At 41.8% G+C, this 18,800-nt stretch overlaps 1 protein-coding gene across 5 annotated transcripts in view; it reads right to left on the bottom strand.

Moving 5' to 3' along the window:
• Positions 1-1,977: 1,977 nt before the first annotated feature.
• The window catches only part of MARCHF7 (membrane associated ring-CH-type finger 7), a 29,811-nt gene continuing 12,988 nt past the window's right edge, over positions 1,978-18,800 (bottom strand). For 2 of the 5 annotated variants that reach the window (XM_075829341.1, XM_075829342.1), the window contains exons 3-11: positions 17,994-18,152; positions 15,294-15,474; positions 10,678-10,827; positions 8,519-9,623; positions 7,815-7,984; positions 6,843-6,952; positions 6,331-6,444; positions 3,801-3,849; positions 1,978-2,071 (exon numbers count right to left, since the gene is read on the bottom strand). In XM_075829341.1, coding sequence (XP_075685456.1) covers positions 2,037-2,071; positions 3,801-3,849; positions 6,331-6,444; positions 6,843-6,952; positions 7,815-7,984; positions 8,519-9,623; positions 10,678-10,827; positions 15,294-15,474; positions 17,994-18,152 — 2,073 coding nt within the window. In that variant the 3' untranslated portion in view covers positions 1,978-2,036. Of the gene's footprint in view, positions 2,072-3,800; positions 3,850-6,330; positions 6,445-6,842; positions 6,953-7,814; positions 7,985-8,518; positions 9,624-10,677; positions 10,828-14,336; positions 14,409-15,293; positions 15,475-17,993; positions 18,153-18,800 lie in introns of those variants that run through there. The other 3 variants (XM_075829344.1, XM_075829343.1, XM_075829345.1) reach the window with 3 other exon arrangements.

Here is an 18,800-nt window from a genome sequence, read left to right as displayed (position 1 = left end):
AGTTTTAGCTGCTGAATTAAAGGCTTATAGGAGACGTTATATTTTCCATTTAAATCAATTGGAAGCTGTGGCAGGTGTACTTGAGTGCAAGCCGAGCGTTTCGCACTTCAAAATTCATCAGAAATTGAGCCCTGTGACCAGACCCTTAAAGAGGCTGTCACCAGATTATCAAATCCCTATCTCCTATTGCATGTGATCGGCGCTGCAATGTAGATAACAGTAACAGGTTTTTTTTTTTTCTTTTTAAAAAAAATGATCATTTTTGGCCAAGTTATGAGCAATTTTATATTTATGCAAATGAGCCTTTCTAATGGACAACTGGGCGTGTTTACTTGTTTTACTAGCTGGGCGTTGTGAATAGAGGTGTATGATGCTGACAGACACTTTTATTCACAACGCCCAGCTAGTAAAACAAGTAAACACGCCCAGATGTTACAAACACAATACACGCCCAGTTGTCCATTAGAAAGGCTAATTTGCATAAATATAAAATTGCTCATAACTTGGCCAAAAATGATAATTTTTAAAAAAATAAAAAATAAATAACACGTTACTGTTATCTACATTGCAGCGCCGATCACATGCAATAGGAGATAGGGGTTTGATAATCTGGTGACCGAGCCTCTTTAAGCAAAGTCAGAAATGGCTGAAAATTATGGAGCAGTTTCCAGAGAAAAGAGCCTATGGTTTTCCACTGTTTTTGAAGCAGAAAACATTTGAGGGGTTTTTGTCTAGACATTTTGGGAGCTGTTTTTACATTGACCATGAAAAAACAGCTCCAAGAACATCCCAGGAAGTGACATGCTCCTTTTTATGGGGTGTTAAGTGTTGGGCCGTTTTTCTTATTCTGCCGTTTAAAAAAAAACAAAAAAAAACCCAGTCTGAATTCAGTAGGAAAAAAGCTTCGTTCAATGGGGAGATGTTTTAAGCGTCTAGCTACCGTATCAGGTGTCTGTGTTTACGCCCTGGAATATGCCTGAAAACACAGCGTGTGAACATGCCCTAAGAATCAAATTCAGTACTGTTAATAGGCAAATAAAAGGAGTCACCACATCCATACATTGTTCTTTATTTTTTCTATCATACAACTAATACATCAAATGTGCATTTCAAGTGAATATACATGGGTCTACAATTTTAGCAATTACAAGTGTTTAAAATTTTTAGCATTTATATTTTTGCAAAGTCTTAATTTTTTATTTTATAGTAAAATGTGCTATATACTGAATCCGGAAAAAAGAAATAAAAAGTCATCATCAAGTCACAATTTCCAACGAACTGCCTCTTACCAAGTCAGTACAAGGCAGTTCAGGGCGAGAAAGAAAAAAAAATAATTAAACAGCTGTACAAATCCTCTTATATTAAACAGTCAACACTGGAGGCGAGACATCATATAAAACAAGAGCCTGCAATATAAGGCATGGGGACTTCATCCCATAGTGATCACATTAATAGGTTAGAGGATTTAATTTTTTTTTTTTTTTTTTGAGTACCCATAACTTATAGAGCAGAGGCAGTTTGGTAGTCTGAATATTGGCTTGACCTACCAATATAACGGATATCACTGAGGCTTCAGTGTCACAGTGCCTCATGTCTCAGCGAGGCCATTTCAGATCAACAGAACTGATTAGGTTAACTCATGAATTGCTGTGCCCCTCCACTATGTGCAGCTGACATGGCGGAATTAAAAACGGTATGAGCAGGTGGTCAGGCTAAATCACATGTAAAGAAACAAAAACAAGACACATTGCAGCAAACAGTCACAGATTTTAGCATACAAAGAAAACAAAGGCAGGAAATAAGAATTAAAGGTTCAAGATGCCGTACTGGGTCTTTACGGGATTCGTTTGTTAGAGATTCGGTATTAGAAAATTGCTCAAGTGCAACAAGTGAATAAGAGGGCAAAATAGTGAATGATTCAACAGGCATGCCAAGCATTGGCGTATCCTGAAGAAAAATAAGACAATGTTGCGCATATGCAATTGAATGGACTTTAATTTTGAAGGCGTCGTTAAGTCTCACGAAGGTTCTGTTCTTCACACCCTTTCATCCTCAGAATCATCCTCTGAAGCTAAAAAAAAAAAATATATATAAGACTTTGTAAACCCGTCATGGTCGTTTTAGAGGTTCCTAGAACTATATGTTTTGTTTGTTGCATGATGTTATGAACTGTAAGACTAATGTTGAGCCCACCAAGCACATGGCAGCCCTTTTGAATGGGTAAAACCTCATAGAAGGAAACAATGTCCCAAAAGTCAGTGTCTGGAAAATCCAGCAGGGATGGAGTAACAATGTGGAGGTAAAAATGCCGGAAAGCAAGACTGGCCTCATGGGTGCTGAACAAAAGAATTTGTTAAAAATCTGACAAATCCAGTAGGACTCCTCACTTCACCATGAGTGACGGACCATATGAAAGGGGACCTGCAGTTTATGAATAGGATAATGGTATAATAGGTGACCTACTCAGCATTTGTGTTAGACATGGCCTATCCCGAGGTCAAAATGTGTCTAATACTGGGCCACCCAACTGTTCCAGCAGAACACCGAATGGATAATAGAATTATGTAATTACTGGCGAACCAGGACTTGGCTGTATAATGAGCAAGAGCTTTACGTTGACATCCAACTAGCTGCTTGTGGGACCAGAGGATTTCTCCCACTGACCAATTGCAGAAGGAAACCATTAAGATCGGTTACACCTCCAGTGTGGTATAAGCATCAAACCTGAAGTTGTTGAAGCTCTAAAAGGGATGTGTTATGCCACATGTCATGCTGCAGACAAGAGGGGGGTCTAAAACAATAACCAGACCCCATCGCAATTTTAAGAAATGGGTATATAAGCACAGTGAAGTATCCGTGCCTAAGAACGCTTAACCAACTACCAGTTTTGGAAGAATTTCCATAGTAACCCGCTACAAATCAATCAACTAAACTGTAATCGGCTTCTGTGTTATATTTCTCTGGCACAAGAGATGCATGTAGTCTGTTGTACTATAGACCCAGGGTACATCATTAAAAGGGTTTGGCCATTAGGGACGTTCATGGCATACCCACAGGATACGCCATAAATGTCATAGGTGTGGGTCCCACACCTTGCTCTAAAACAGGGCCCCCTAAACCCTGTGCTACCTTTCTCCATTTTCACTGCCTCCCAGGCCACTTTGTAACTTCCGATCATGTAATCAGGAAAACAGCACAGCTCACCGAGCTACGCTGTTTCCGGAACTCCCATAAAAGTGAACGGCAGTTACGGAAGCAGCGTAGCACGCAAGTTATGCAGTTTCCATAACAGCCATTCACGTCTATGAGTTACGAAAATCGCATAGCTCAGCGATCTACACCGTTTTCGTAATTCCCAACCATGTAATCAGGAAGCGGCCAGGAGGCAACTAGAACAGTAGAACGGGGTCCCCTAATCAGATAGGTGCGGGCCGCATCTGACATTTAAGGTATATCCTGTGGATGCGCCATAAACGTCCCCAATGGACAAACCCCTTCAATAAGGTTTGATTCCACTTTCTCTGCTTGTACATAGACCAGATATTCTGATCCTGGCAATTCCAAGATTTCTTGGAGATGCTGGTTAGCATGCGGTGCATATTATGTTGAACCATGTGTGTGAATACAAGTCTTTGAAGAGCTATGGTTAGATTTGGTTCTCTTTATTAGGATATAAAAGCATAGGAGTCTTACTTTAAAGAATTTAAACTTTATATCCGGATATGTAACCTTCTATGATTGCCTTTTATCATGCATTTGGTCCTTAGTCTGCCTGGGGCCATATAAGTGGCACTACTTACTTTCAAGATCTTCCATGTGTGCTTGAAGTGTCCTAGCAAGATTAATGAACTGAAAGACAAATGTACAGAAAAGTATATTTTTAATATAGTCATACAAGACAAATAATGACATTGGACAAATTGAGGAAATGTTTGACAAACTAGGGCTGCATGATGCAGCGATACTATTTTGATGCCGTGCACCCTCAAACTATTCATTCATATTTCTGTACCAAGCTGTGCGGCCTGACAGCTTAGTATTGTAACATGAATGTAGTCAGAGCAGAGGTGCGGCTGTGTAATACATACATTGCCCTGCTCCTGATAAGTGCGCGTGCGGTCAGCATTAGGTGATGCGGCTAGTGGAGCACTAATGAGGGGTGGGGCAGGCACTGAAAACCGAACATGGCAGGGCGCATTGCAAAACACCCCATGTTCTGTCTTCGGTGCTGGCACTCATTAATGAAGCGGCTGTTGCATCACCTCATGCTGACCATGCGCGCACACTTGTTGTCAGGAGCGGGGCAATTGCCGTTAGTGTGGCTGCAGCTGTGTAGTACAGCCGAGGTCAGAGAAACCTCTGATCTCTGCCGATATTCTCTTGAATGCTGCAATCCGCTTTGATCGCAGCATTCAAGGGGAATACCTCTTGGATTGCGTCACAGGCAACCCCTGTGATGCAATCAAATCCATACCATATATGGGCAGACAGCCCAGGGGTCCTTCAATGGACACAGGGTTATCTGACCATATTCCCCGTTAGTACACAGGCAGTTAAGCATGTCCACAAGTATATCGATATATGCCAATACATTAAAAGTTTAAAGAAAAAAAAAAAGTAACATTTAAAGAGAACCTTTCACCTGCCCATACATGTGCAGCTGAGTGCACCATGTAATAGGCACTGCTGCATACACCTGGTCTCACTTTAAATATTTCTCTATCCTCCTCCTCCATTATTTAGATATCGGTGCCGTTATATTTGGAGCCTGATCTGTATATTACCCCCTGGACGGTCAATGGGACGTTTGATTTCTAAATGGCAGGGGGGGGGGGGGGGCGTGTAACTTATTGCTCTGACACTGTCCAATCAGCTACTGACAGGGGGAGGTGTGTAATTTATCACTCACACTGCCATTTACAATTTAAGAAACGCCCCATTAACAGTCCAGGAGGTTACATACACATCAAGCACTCACAGAGGTACGTAAAAGATCCAGATGCAAACAAATTTAAGTTTTATTGCAACAAAAGATGGTAAAGTTGAGGTGGAAAGCGACTTGGTAAAGACGTTTCGGCCGAACCTCGGCCTTTGTCACGGTCGCTGTAAGACGATATCACTGGTATGGGTTGTCCGCCGGATATTCCCTGTGTCGCTTTCCACCTCAACTTTACCATCTTTTGTTGCAATAAAACTTAAATTTGTTTGCATCTGGATCTTTTACGTACCTCTGTGAGTGCTGGGGTTGTATATTTTCAATATTGTGGGATTCTCGTCCCTACCTTACTAGCACAACGCCAATTGATTGAGGAGTGCATCCCAATATCTATTTTTGGTTACATACACATCAGGCACAAAATATAACGGCACGGATATCTAATTATCTTTCTATCCTCCTCCGTTATTAAAAGGGAGACCGGGTTTGTGCAGCAGTGCCTATGACACGTTAAAAAAAAGTCTCAATACATAAAATATACATTCAGTATAGTCGCAACTGTAATAACCAGCACAACTAATTTAGTGTCATTTATCATGTGTATACTGTAAAAAAAAAAAATTAGTTTTCACTTAATGTGAGGCACAATGTGTTATGAATTTAGTACCTCCATGTAGTAATTAATAGTAGTAAACCCTCCATGTAGTAATTAACCCCATCATGTACCTCACATTAATCTAATGTTGTCCATTATGACTGAGAAACATGGAATTCGGCCTGCTCGGTATCAGTTGATGGGTTCCGTCAGACCTTTCCGCCAGAGGAATCCATCGACAGAAAGGCAAACAGAAATCATAGCTTCAGTTTGCATTACTATGGATTTCAATGGTAATGCTTCCATTGCAAATGGTTTCTGATCGTAAGGTTTCTGTGTTTTTGGTGGAATAGCATAGTAGACTAAGCTATTGGTACCGCCCCCCCCCCCCCCCCAAAAAAAAGGAAACCTTACGAAACGGAGACAAACGGAGGAAACCATTTGCAGCGGAAGTATTGCCATTGAAATCAATGGTAGTGCAAACGGAAGCTATAGTCTCACTTCGCCTTTCCGTTGATAGGTTCCTCTGATGGAAAGATCTGACTGAACCCATCAAAGGAAACCGAATACTGATGTGAACAGGCTCTTAATTATTAATGTGAGGGACATGGGAGGTTCAAATTCATCACATGCCTCACATCAGAAAATGGAAGGACATTTTTTATTATTGTTGGCAGAGTATTGTTTTGGTATAGAGAATCGCAATGCTACATGAAGTATCGGCATCGAAGTCCAAACTCCAATATGGACACAACCCTAAAACAAACTGTAGTAGTAATGTTGAAGTATATGAACTCACTCTAACCCGAGTGTTTGCTTCATTTGCAGCTCCCAACATGTCAGAAAAGCGCTGTTCACATAGGTGCAGTAAGACAACTAGATACAGGCCAGAGCTTATAAATTCATATTCAGCCTAAAGAAGAATAAATAAGTGCAAGGGTTAATTGAGCAAAAGTTGTGCAAAATAGCTATGCAGCTAAACTTGGTCATCGAATCATATTCCTCCTCCACTTTCAGGGAAATCCTGAACAGGTCAAAGTGTACAGACCATATTTATGTTACACGGGCTGGAGAATTTTTTAAATAGTTCTGGAGAGATTGCTTTATATAGCAATAGTTAGATATAAAATGTACAAACATTTCTCTTGAGTACCCCATCTTCTGTTTGACAGGTACAGGGAATTACACACTTTATGGTACAAGTGCCAGCAACAGGCTGACAATTCTATAGAGAAGCAACATCCAGTGTTTATAGGCTTATTACCATTTAATCTATCAATACTGTGAAGTTAAATGATAAATAATACTCACCCTCTCATTTGCATGGGCCCGGTAAAGTTCTTGTATGTCAAAATCCTCTAAATTCAAATTCAACTTCTCTTTACACAACTCACATGTAGTTATGGCTTCTAGACTAGAACCTGAAATAAATACAGATGTTACACAAACGTGATACAAGGTTTAGGGGCTACCGGCATCTGTTCTCTCCAGCCATATATATCCCTATGTCAAACAGAACCCAATGTGATTATTCATGTGTCACCCAAAGCCAATGCAACACCTGTCAGCTTAATGTGTGGGAGGGTAAGTTGCAATGCCCAGCAGTCTCACAGCAAAGGTTGGCTGCTCTACTGGTAACACTGATGGGGACATGCCAAATTCTCTGGGCCTGCCACCCAAACCATATGACAAAAGTATTTTTCACCCTGCATACATTAACTGTTTGTGTGAGAGTTGAACAGACTAGTTAAAGTAGTAACATTTTGAAAACTTGTGACATGTCAAAAGTTTCGATCGGTTGGGTCCCAGGCACAGAGACCACCGATCGCCAAAACATAGCGTATGAGCGCTGCACCACTTTGTTTCTGTACGGCTTTCTCCACTCTCCTCGGAGTGGTGTACGGACTTTTTTTGAGCCTATACACCGCTCAGAGGAAAGCGCTTGTGTAGCTATAAATTTTAGCGAACGGTGGGAGTCTTTGCTCGACTGATCAAAGCCTCCTAGGTCACGTCAATTTTTTTTTTTAAACGTTTAGTTACACTTCAGTCTCTAGAGCGGCATTGTGAATGCCGCACATCAAAAATTTTAGTTTTAAAGCCTTCTTGTACTATATGCTACAGCCCAAATAACTATTAACCTACGAATAAATTACAGATCCTCTGTAATCACATGGATAGAAACATCTTCCTAACTGTTGAGTATATATATATATATATATATATATATATATATATATATATATATATATTTTTTTTTTAACATTTCAACATGAGAAAACTGACCAGAGTTGATTTTAGAATGAAGCCATTTCTTCATACAGTCCTGATGAACATACTGCAGACTTCCAGAGCATTTACATGGCTCGATAAAGGGATTGGTTGGAGTGGTTATACCAGTCTGGCAAATCCTACACAAGTCACCTTCCTCCTCTTCAGAGTCCTCCAGAAGAAGGCTAAACAAAAAAAATAAAATAAATAAATATATATAAATAAATAATGGAGATGGTAGGCCAGTCCCACCGAAATGGTCAGGTTCAGCCAACCTATGTCTTAAATTTGGTTTCAACTGTGTTTTTATTGAAAATTTTCAAAATATACATATGGCTTAGAGCTGCATGGGGGGGCCATGCAATTCACATGGCAAAACAGTAAATTTCAATAGACAAACAAGACATCAGGGAGAAGACACAGGGGATTAAAGGGGGGGGGGGGGGGGGAAGGGATAGTCGGAGCTCAACCAACGACCTAATCTAGAGATTCCTGTATCCAATACTTGTCCCACACCACTTTGAACTTGTCCAGTTCATTGTCAATAGAGGCCGTCATATGTTCCATTGTACGTATTTCCCTAATTCTAGTTACTAAGTCGATGTGAGAGGGAGGGGTTGTCTGTCTCCATTTCTATGTCTTAAATTTGAATAGGGCAAGGTGGCCATAAATATTATTTTTTTTAATACCGGACAAATATATTCTTTTGGAACACTTGCCTTTCTTGAATTTTCTTAAGCTTCTCAGGGTCCCTTGAGTTTTCAGACTTTTCACTTTCTTGTCCATCACTTGTTCTACCTGAGGGAATAATGTCTACGGTTATCATGACATTGTCTGATAAGGAGTTCCCAAGTGCAGCTGGCACTGAGAAATGTAAAAAGGAGTTAGGAAGCATGCCTGATATTCCTGAATTTCTCCTACTGAAAAGGGATTCTGCTAGAGAAGCAGCCTGAGCACTGCCGCTCCGAGAGTCCGACGACAACAGTGAAGTGTGGTCAACAATTGCACCTGATCTTGCGACCGGGTGTACTTCATCTAGTGTAGAATCTTCTTGAGATGCCCTCCTGAAAAGATTGTGCATCCTACTAGAATCAGAGGTAGATGATGCTCTGAATGTTTCATCTCTTCCTTCCCGTCGTCTCCTGGAAAACAGAGGTGTGCATCTATTCCTAAGAGATGAAGGCAGCCATGATCCAGAAGTCCGAGTCTCAGAGTCTTCTGATCTATAGCTTTCAGCATCAGAATCAGAACTTTGATTTGGAGACACTGATGACAAGCCCCATCGCCGCCGTCTAAGAAATGCAAATCCCTGAGATTGTTCTGAAGGCCTAGTTTCTGGTGTGTCGGTATTGGCAGGTGTAGCTACTGGCTGAGGAGAAGAGTTATGTAAACTTGAATGTGCATCTTCTGCTTCAGTTGACCTTCCACTTAGGGAATCTTGGCTAGATCGCCTAGAGAAGAAGGTGGAAGACATACTAGAAGCAAGGCGAGAAAGCAAATGCCTTGTTGTACGTCTGCCTTCAGTATCTGTATTCTGTTCGCTACTAGACCTTTGAGGAGCAGGGGACACTCTTCCTGATGTAGTCCTTGCAGTGCCTTCATTTCTACTAGAAGTATGGCGAAAGTCCAGTGAACCGTCTCTCTGTGGGGAACGTAGGTCCCTAGATGTAACAGATCTTGAACTCCTGCTGGAATCTCTGTTGAGCAATGAGGAACTTGGAGAAGGCAACTGGCGGTTGATAGATGTATTAAGTCGAACTGTGCTTACTGAACTCTCTTTTGGTCGTGCGCCTTGTGCATATGAAGAAACTCGATCCTGAAGATCTACATCAAAGGGGAAAACAAAAAAAACAAAAACTGTAAATTAAGTTTGTCCAATATAAAAACAATCCAAAGAAAACATTGGGACCTGATAGATTTGACTAATACAGTGCATGTTCCCCTTTGATTAAGGTTTACTTACACAAAACTGGTGTTCACTGTAGAAATAAAAAATGTTCTACAACTTTAGAATAACCTTTATGTTTCAATTCCTTACCATCTTACTAGATATTAGTTTGCAGTCAGTGGTTTAGTATTCATATCAGAGGCGGCAGATGTTCACTAGGTCAGATTTGCCACAAAGATTCTGCAGCCAAGTCATGCCTAGATTCCAGAGAATTTCAGCCAAAAATCGTGCTTATTTTGGTGTAATGAAAAGTCACAGAAAAATTGCTGCACAGAGACCAGCCAGAAGAGGGGAGTAAAGTAATTTTAAATTTTGAAGCGGAAATATAAGGGGGGGGGGGGGGGGGGTTTCCACTCATGGTCTTTGCTGCGTATATGCAGCTATTCAATGGAAAAAGCCTTTGCATTTGTTGACCATTTATTTTGGAATCCACACCATGATCTTTTTATTTTAACTTTGTTTTCAGAAAAGGACTTGCTCCTAAATTTAGAGATGACAGACACACACACACACTTTTGATCTCACTGTTGTCAAACGATCAAATAGGGTGTAAAAAAGCCTTGATAGGACACAAGACCAGTGTCCCACAATTCCAGTAGCTACTCCAAAAAAAAAAATAAAAAAAAATGAGGCAGCTCTTCCAGAAATTGCAAAAAATTACATATTTTATTAACCACAGGCACATATATGACAAACTATACCCTAAAGGCAAACGAGCGCCAAGGAATTTAATTTGCATAGAAAACCAAGAATTAAAACATACTGCCATTATGTCGCCCCAGCACAGGATACATGAACAGTAAACTGGTGTTCAAAAAGGGAACATACCATATTACTATGCAAGGAGAGAAGCACAAAATGCAGAACACGCTTTATTGCATCTTGAATTGGTTGATAATTATTTATTTATTTTTAAATTAAAGCACTTACATGAAGGTGTTGAATCACTATTTCGATGTCCATAATCCATAAGTCCATTTGAAGAGGTGTCTGTTCTCTCTCTCTCACGCTCACTTGCAAGATCAGAATTAAACATCACAGAAGGAGTCCTAGGAAAACGCCCATACCTGCTTGACGTATCTGAAAATGAAAAAATAACAGTTAAGGATGATGCCTATTACAAAAAAAAAAAAAACTGGATAGCAAATTTTTTTTTAATAATCTTTTTTTTTTTTTTTAACGAAGTACAGTGCAAAAAAGGCTAAATTCACATGTAGATTAAACACTGCAGGATTTCTGGTCAGCAGTTCCACAGCGAATCTCATCCTCACCCTGTGGAAAAAAATATGCAAAAATTGGAAAGTGACTGCTGTATGGATTCACAGAAAGTCCGGTTGGAAATGTTGCCGTGTTTATGCTACATGGCCTATAAGTGCCAGACGATACTTCAATGTGCAAATTAATAAAAAATAAAATAAAAAGCAGTACTCTAAATTTTTTTCTTTAATGTCTGTCAGTCTGCAACACGTACGTTTACACATTTAAAATAATTTTATCTATGGACTATGCAAAAGGCTTTGAATTTAAAAAAAATGAAAAAGTAAACACCCCCAAAACAAACACCACACAGCTTGGACATCTATAAGAGTAGGAACACCGTGTAAACTCTGCGGATTTTCCGCAATGGATTTCATTGCAGAAAATCTGAAGCGTAATACAGTAGCAGCAGTGTGGGTGAGATTTGAACAAGTCGCATCCACACAGTAGTAAAAATATTAAATAAATTTTAAAATAAAGACCATACTTACACCATGCAGAAGTCCAAGCGATGCGATCCTCTTCTGCGCGCAGCCTCCCGGGATGAGGTTTCATCCCATGAAATGTGACTGATGCAAAGCTCACGTGAACAACGGAGTCATCACAGGAGGCTGGGCTACGAGATAGAGATGTCACCGTGACTATGGGCAGGTATGTTTAAATTTTATTTATTTTTTCTGCCGCAGGATTTCCAAAGCGAACATGCCACCTTAAAAAAAACCTCAACACAATTTGGTGTCGTTTTTCTGACATAACTCCCAGCGGCAGCCAGGGCAGATATGCTGTGTAGTTTTATGCAGAGTCTTCGTCCAGATTCCAGTGTGTGCTGTGCTTACCCTAAAGATGTATTCAGAAACTGCACAGTATGTTGGACCTAAATAAGACATGGTGTTAAAATTGGATTTTTGTAGAGCCAGGACCGGTTCCAACCCAAAAAAAAAAAAAAAAAAAGGACTGGATGGGTGTCCAATGAATAAAACCATAAAAAGATGTCACAGTACATACAAAAATCCAAATTCTCATTTGCATGATTTTGGGACATGGCACCATGGAGGGGGGGGGGGGGGGCAAAGAATGCATTTGAGAAAACTTTAAGGTGTGCACCAGAGTCCAGGTAGAAGTCTTGCAGACCTGAGCAACAGAGGCTTGATGTCTGACCTGCCCATGTGGCCCCATCAGCCCTTGTAGAACAGGCAGTAACCCAAAAGAACAGGAACTTTGGCCTTGTACCAATAGCCTTTGAAAACAGACCGCGTCTAGCGTGCAATGCTGGCTTTGGATGCAGTGAATCCCTTCAGGAAAAATGGATTGATAGCTGTCCCTTAAGGCCTGGTTCCCACGTAGCGTAAACACTGGAATTTGCCTCGGAATTCTTTGCGGAAATTTTGCAGCATTAACAGTAGCAGCAAAGGTTTAGAAAATCTCATGCTCGGGCTGTGGAATTTAAATCCACAGCATGTAATTTTCATTGCTTTTCAGTTGCAGTTTTTCCCCCATTGAATTCAATGGGGATGCAACACCCACAACAGAATGCCAAGTGTTGCGACTTTTGCTGAAGAATTGCAACGATTCCGCCACAATAATCGCAACTCAGGAAAATAAAATCACTTACCCAGAACTCAGTTTCTTCCTGCAGTCCGGCCTTCTGGGATGACATTTTATCCCATGTGACCACTGCAGCCAATCACAGGCTGCAGCTTCACATGGCCTGCTCCCTCATCATAGAAGGCTGGACTACGCACAAAAGAGAGGGGGCAAGTGCAAGACTTTTCTACTGCGGCTTGCCGCAGTGTCAATGCCACCTGAGTGGGAGAAAAAAAAAAAGTCTTCAAGGTGCAGTGGTATACCCTGGCAGATTGCAGCTTCCTGGCCTTCAACACCATCCAAATGACTGGCTCAGAAAGATCTCAGGCCATCAGAACTGCAGCTTCAGCCACGCTGTTAAAGGCAGCTGATGTAAAGTAGGGCGGAACACTGGACCTTGGAAGATGCCAGGTTGCATCTGCAAGCAGGCAGACTAGGTCAGCGTATCAGGCCCATCGAGACTAGTCCAGCACCACCATATTTATGGGAATGCCCATGGAGAGGCCAGGGCGTGAACCGCAGTTGTCCTAGAATCCCTAGTCCTGGTGACCGGTTGGATCCTTGTAGTAGTGACATGGAGAGATCCACGTCCGATATGCCCCACTTCTTGCACAGGTGATAAAATACATCTAGGTCCAGTTTCTTCAGACTTAGGAAATCTGCAGGCTAGTTCACTCCTGCTATGTGGACCGCTGATAATGCTGGTACACTATTCTCTGCCCATAGAGGAATTGGAGAAGACACCCACACAGCCAATTGGCTCCTGGTTCTGTTGAAATGACAAGCCACTGGAGGGGCAGGAAGGACCGACCTTGCACAATGGCTGGAGAGCCCATCGCCTGACGAATGAGAGGTCAGAAGAATTTGCTTGTCCAGAGAAGTCCCATCACGAAATGAACACTCCCTGGAGGCCTGCAGTGGAATTAGGCATTTAAAACTGCCTTGAAATTGGAGACCAACCTGCCCAGTAACCACATGCAGAAGAATATGCAAGGTGGAGTTTTCCGGCAAAGGAGGATCACTTCTGCCCAAAAGGGTCTTTATCATGTTATCCAGGAGATAAAGTTGAAGTTCACTCCCAGAAATTCCATGTTCTGAGGAGGTACCAGGGAGGATTTCTCCTGGTTGACGATCCAGCCTAATCGTTAAAACGTGTCCAGAATGATGTGGAGACTGAAGACTGTCCTGTCAGGAGGGTGTCCTTCTCCAAGAGGTCAACCAGGTAAGGGCTGACAGTCACTTGGAGCAGAGAAGCGCCATGAGTCGCCAGGACATTGAAGACCCATGGAGAGCCTGAAGAGAAGGGCGACAAACTGTAAAATGACCAGAACGAAGCAAGCGCTGGGAGAACTTTGCAATGGGAATGGGGAGGTACGCATCACAAAAGTTGATCGCAATTGTACCGCCGACCGCAGGTATTCCATGCGAAACCTCCGCACACAGACAAGTTGGTACAATTTCGTTGGGTACAAAAATCAGACTAAGTAACCCATCTTTTTAGGTAACCGAAGGTCGTATCCGGAATGGGCGCCAGCACGCTTGACTAATGTGATGCTAGAGCACTGCATGGAAACAGGGGCTATGTAGACAGAGCAGGATGCTGTCTCCTGATGCAAAGTCACTCCCCAATAAACATTTACCCCAGATGGGGGATGACATCTGCCAGGCCACCCAAATTTTTAGGCCCCCCAAAATGCCCAGGAAAAGAGGCAGGGCGGGGGTAGGAGGATGGAGTTCTTCATACTCACCCTCCAGAGTCTTTGGGTGAGCACAGGGCCATTTCTTCAGTAACCTCACACAGAGGGGTAACGGTCACTCCACCTGCGAAGAAAGAAAATTAAAAACACAATAGCAGAATACCTGCGTATCAGGCGATATCTGCCTCCTACGAACACTAGGCTAAAACAAATTTAGCCAGTCTGCGGGTAGGATACGGTCTGCATAAGTGGAAAAAAAGACTTTGTTTCTAGTGTCAGCAGCCTATACCCACGGTGCTTTGTCTCCCCCCCCAATGATAAACGAAAAAGAGAGACTCCCCCCCCCCCCCCCCAACATTTATTGCCTAACCCTAGAATAGATGATAAATGTTAGATCACTTAGGGCTCCACTACTGGAATACCCATCAAGACAAGTGCAGGTGTCTCAAGGCCCCTGTTCCTCCAGAACATCTGTGCAAGGAGAAGGAGGAGTGCGCTTGGATGTTTTCATGCCTCCCGTAGTGTTGTGTACAGCCACACCGTGCCACTTCCTCACCATAGTCATGCTGGTATTAGCGGGTGGGTGCTCCCATACACACTCGGCCAAGCATGCATGAGTACTCCGGTAAAAAGCCACTGCCAGATTAGACTGGCAGTGGCTTATCTAACGAACAAAAAGGATCGGGCACGTTGAAATTTAACATGCCAGACCCTTCTCTCCCCTGAAATCTGCTGTCAGGAGAGCTGGGACACACATTAGATGATTGGCCCGCCTAACCGAAATTGATGGATTCAGCCAACATATCTAAGGTGTATGGCCAGCTTAAGTATCGGGGGGGGGGGGGGGGGGGGGGGGCTCCCCGAGATCTATGGATACGTGATAAGAGTTAGTCTGGAAAACTACTATTAAAAAAAAAGACAAAACCTTGCAACATTTGTGATGGAGAAACAGCATCTCAGAAGTAGAAAACAAAAAAGTCAGTACTATTAGTGGTTTAGGTGGTATACCTGGAACAGAAGTGTAGCTTGAACTAGTGCTTCTTACACTAGACAGAGGGGTACGTCCAGAACAAGACAGCTTTGGTCTTTTAGAATCCCAGTCTTGCTGCTGACTATGCAGTCCTGAGTAAGTGCTCTGAGATCTCTCCAATGGATCATACCAAGTAGGCTGAGATGTTGATGCTGTAGACTGAATAAGAGGTCAGTTACATTAGCGATTTTATTTGGGATTAGAGATCAATTTGCATCTTCAGAAGCTTTGTACATTTTAGACTAGAGGAAACCTGATGTTTGTGGCATTTAAGTGAACAGCTAGTCTAGGCAGCTCTGTTGCAGGCCATTGTGACATGTGAGTATTATGACAGGATCGGATGTCAAGAGAATACATGGTCTTGACACCTGGTAAGACCTGGTACTGACCAAAAACTGGCCAATCAGGATTCTGCCAGAGACAGGAACACTGCTCCAAAGCATCCCATATATCTAGTGTAGATCCTATTGTCTGACCCACATGATGTAGCTGAAATAAGGCAATGCTGACCAATAAATACGGTCAAACCTCAGCTGCTCATTGGCCAATACAGGTAAGCATTAGCTGTACTGTATTAACCATTTAGCTATTAAATGATATTTGCAAGCAATGAAAGAATTTTGGAATACCTTCAATACACAAGAGGTTTCGGGTAATTTTAATCCTTAACGTTAGTCCTCAAAGTATAGTTAGCGTCTAACATTAGATTTTTTGTTTTAAAAAAAAGTGGATTTTTTTGCAATTCAATAAAGAACTTTGCACAGGAATAGACTAGTTTACATTAAATTCCCTTTTTTTGGTCTTAAAGCCACAATAAGTGTGCACTACTTGAAGGGGCCACCATAAAATCTAGCCCACGTATATGGCAAATTCAGAGCACATTTAACGCTTCATTTTAGTTATATAAAACTCTTTAGGCTATTTTGGAGCTCAGAGGTGTGAAGCAGATGACAAGGGATAGAGGAGTAATACAAACCCCACATCATAGCTAAAGCACGGTTACATGGGCCTGCATATATATGACATGCAATGTGGCTGTGATACATGGTGAATTTGATATATTTTAAGAAGGATTACAGTGACTAACAACCCATAGTGGGGCAGCACCACACAGCCCTGAAGTAGAAGCCTACATGGTATTGGAGCCCTTGCCTCTGCTCCTCTACTTGGTCTTCCTACTTTTGGCTTGATAAATTAGGCTTGCAACAGAAGAGCAGATATACTGCATTCTGACTTGCTGGCAGTAGAGCATTAAACGTTGATGTAAAAATATAGGACAGATTGTACTTTTTGTATTAAGGATAATACAGATACAATTTGAACTGTGACTGCCCTTCCTACGGAGGACACACAGGCTTCAAGGCCAGTCACATGGGCCAGGGGTTACATAGTTTGTACGGTTGAAAAAAGACACGTCCATCAAGTTCAACCAAGGGATGGGAAAGGGGAAGTAAAAGATTTCTACACATAGGAGCGAATATTTTTTTGTTCTAGGAAATTATCTAAGCCTTTTTAAAGCCATCTACATGTCCCTGCTGTGACGGCTCCTGCGGTGACTATTCTATAGATTCACAGTTATCACAGTAAAGAAGGCTTGTCGCCTCTGCAGGTTGAACCTTTTTCTCCAGACGGAGTGAGTGCCCCTTGTTTTTGAGGGGGTTTTACATGGAACAGGATTTCACCATATTTTTTGTATGCGCCATTCATATATTTATATAAGTTGATCATGTCCTCCTTAGTCTTTTTTCAAGGCTAAATAGGTTTAATTATTTTAATCTTTCCTCATAACTTAAATTCTCCTTGCCCCTTATTACCTTCGTTGCCCTTCTTTGTATTTTTCATCCTTTCTATGGAGCCCAGAACTGAACTGCATATTCTAGAGGAGGCCTCACTAATGCTTTGTAAAGTGGTAATATTACATCCCTGTCCCGCGAGTCCATGCCTCTTAATGCATGACAATATCTTGCTGGCCTTTGAAGCAGCTGATTGACATTGCATGCTGTTATTTAGTTTATGATTTACAAGTACACCCAGATCCTTCTCAACAAGTGACTCCCCCACATGTGTATTAGTTTGTTCACCCACTCGCTTTTGCGCCTCTGGGTTGCTCCCTCTGCAGGAGAGGTGTTGGTGGCAGCTACGCAGTGCTATGACCAATAGAGTAGGGACCCACTTTAAAGAGGTTGCCATGAAGTGGCAAGTGGGCTTACACAATTTGATCAAAATAAAACCTAATGTTCAGGATTATACATTTTTGCCTAGCACCTATAAATCAAAGTATAACAAGTGGGTGTGTGGTCCATGTTTAGTTCTACAATACTGACCTGTATTAGTTTGCAGTTGGGAATTGTAAGTTGCTCTATGAGGTGCAATTGTAAGCAAAGCAGCGCTTAATAAGTGGCATTGCAAAAGAGGTCCCCTGACCCACATAGGCGGCCACAACATCTTTCCTAAGCTCTACTTACAAAAGTAATGAAAGGCTCTTCCGGTTTGAGGAATGCTTTAGTCGAGGTAGGAGTGCCCTCTAGATTAGCTCAACAGAAAACTGTACAGAGGTCAGTTTATAAGGGACATTGTCCTGATGATAAATACAGAGTCTGTATTCTACATAATGCGTTAATTGCAACACACCGGATTTTTGGAATGAAAAAAAAGAAATTAAATTACGGGACACTTACAATTCTGCTCCTGTTTGCCAAGTAACTACCAGATAAAGGGAGGTCATATGTTCCTGAGCAGCGCTGGTAAGTAGGAGAAGGAGTCTTCCAGGAATGCTCGAGACTATCCCTCTCTCTAATAGTCCAGTCTCTGCTTGAAGTCCGCAATGGGTAAGAATCCTGGATAACGAGAGTCACAAGTCACATTTGATCTGAGAGGAGACTTCATGTTAGTCCTTACACATTTACAAGAAAACTCTGGTGGGGGAGGGAAGGATCAGGACGGTTGAAGATGGCAAGATCTGGCAAGTTTTTTTGGAGAGCAAAAAACTAACTTGATCTATAAGACTATTCATAGCACACGATTCCAGTAGTTTGCAGAACGGACAAATAAATGTTCTTGTCAAAGGAATGAGAGGCATGACAATCAGCTCTTGTACCTACATGCAGCCTTAGAAGCCAATTATGCAACAATTTAGACAAATTTACTGAAAGTCAAACTAAGTTATATACACAGGTAGGAAATAAAATTCAATACAGAATCCTCCTTGAAGTGGACATGTGACATCAATGTGTGTAAAGTTAAAATGCAAGTAAAAGGGAGATCTAACAATTACAAACATGTTTTAAAAACGGTCGACACCAGAGTCCCCATTCAGTAAACAAACTGCATTAGTTCTAGGCCTCTTTTACAGGGCCATTGTACTGGGGCATTTTACCATATACGTATTACACCTCGTGCAGTTAAATTGAACCAAACTTAGGTCACCACCACTAAAGTGACCGAAGTTTGATTTGTTTGAACTGCAGGCTGTTTGGGTGTTAATG

The sequence above is a fragment of the Rhinoderma darwinii genome, chromosome 6 (genome assembly GCF_050947455.1).
Source record: "Rhinoderma darwinii isolate aRhiDar2 chromosome 6, aRhiDar2.hap1, whole genome shotgun sequence".
Taxonomy (NCBI): Eukaryota; Metazoa; Chordata; class Amphibia; order Anura; family Rhinodermatidae; genus Rhinoderma; species Rhinoderma darwinii.
This window is presented reverse-complemented; position numbering and strand designations above follow the sequence as displayed.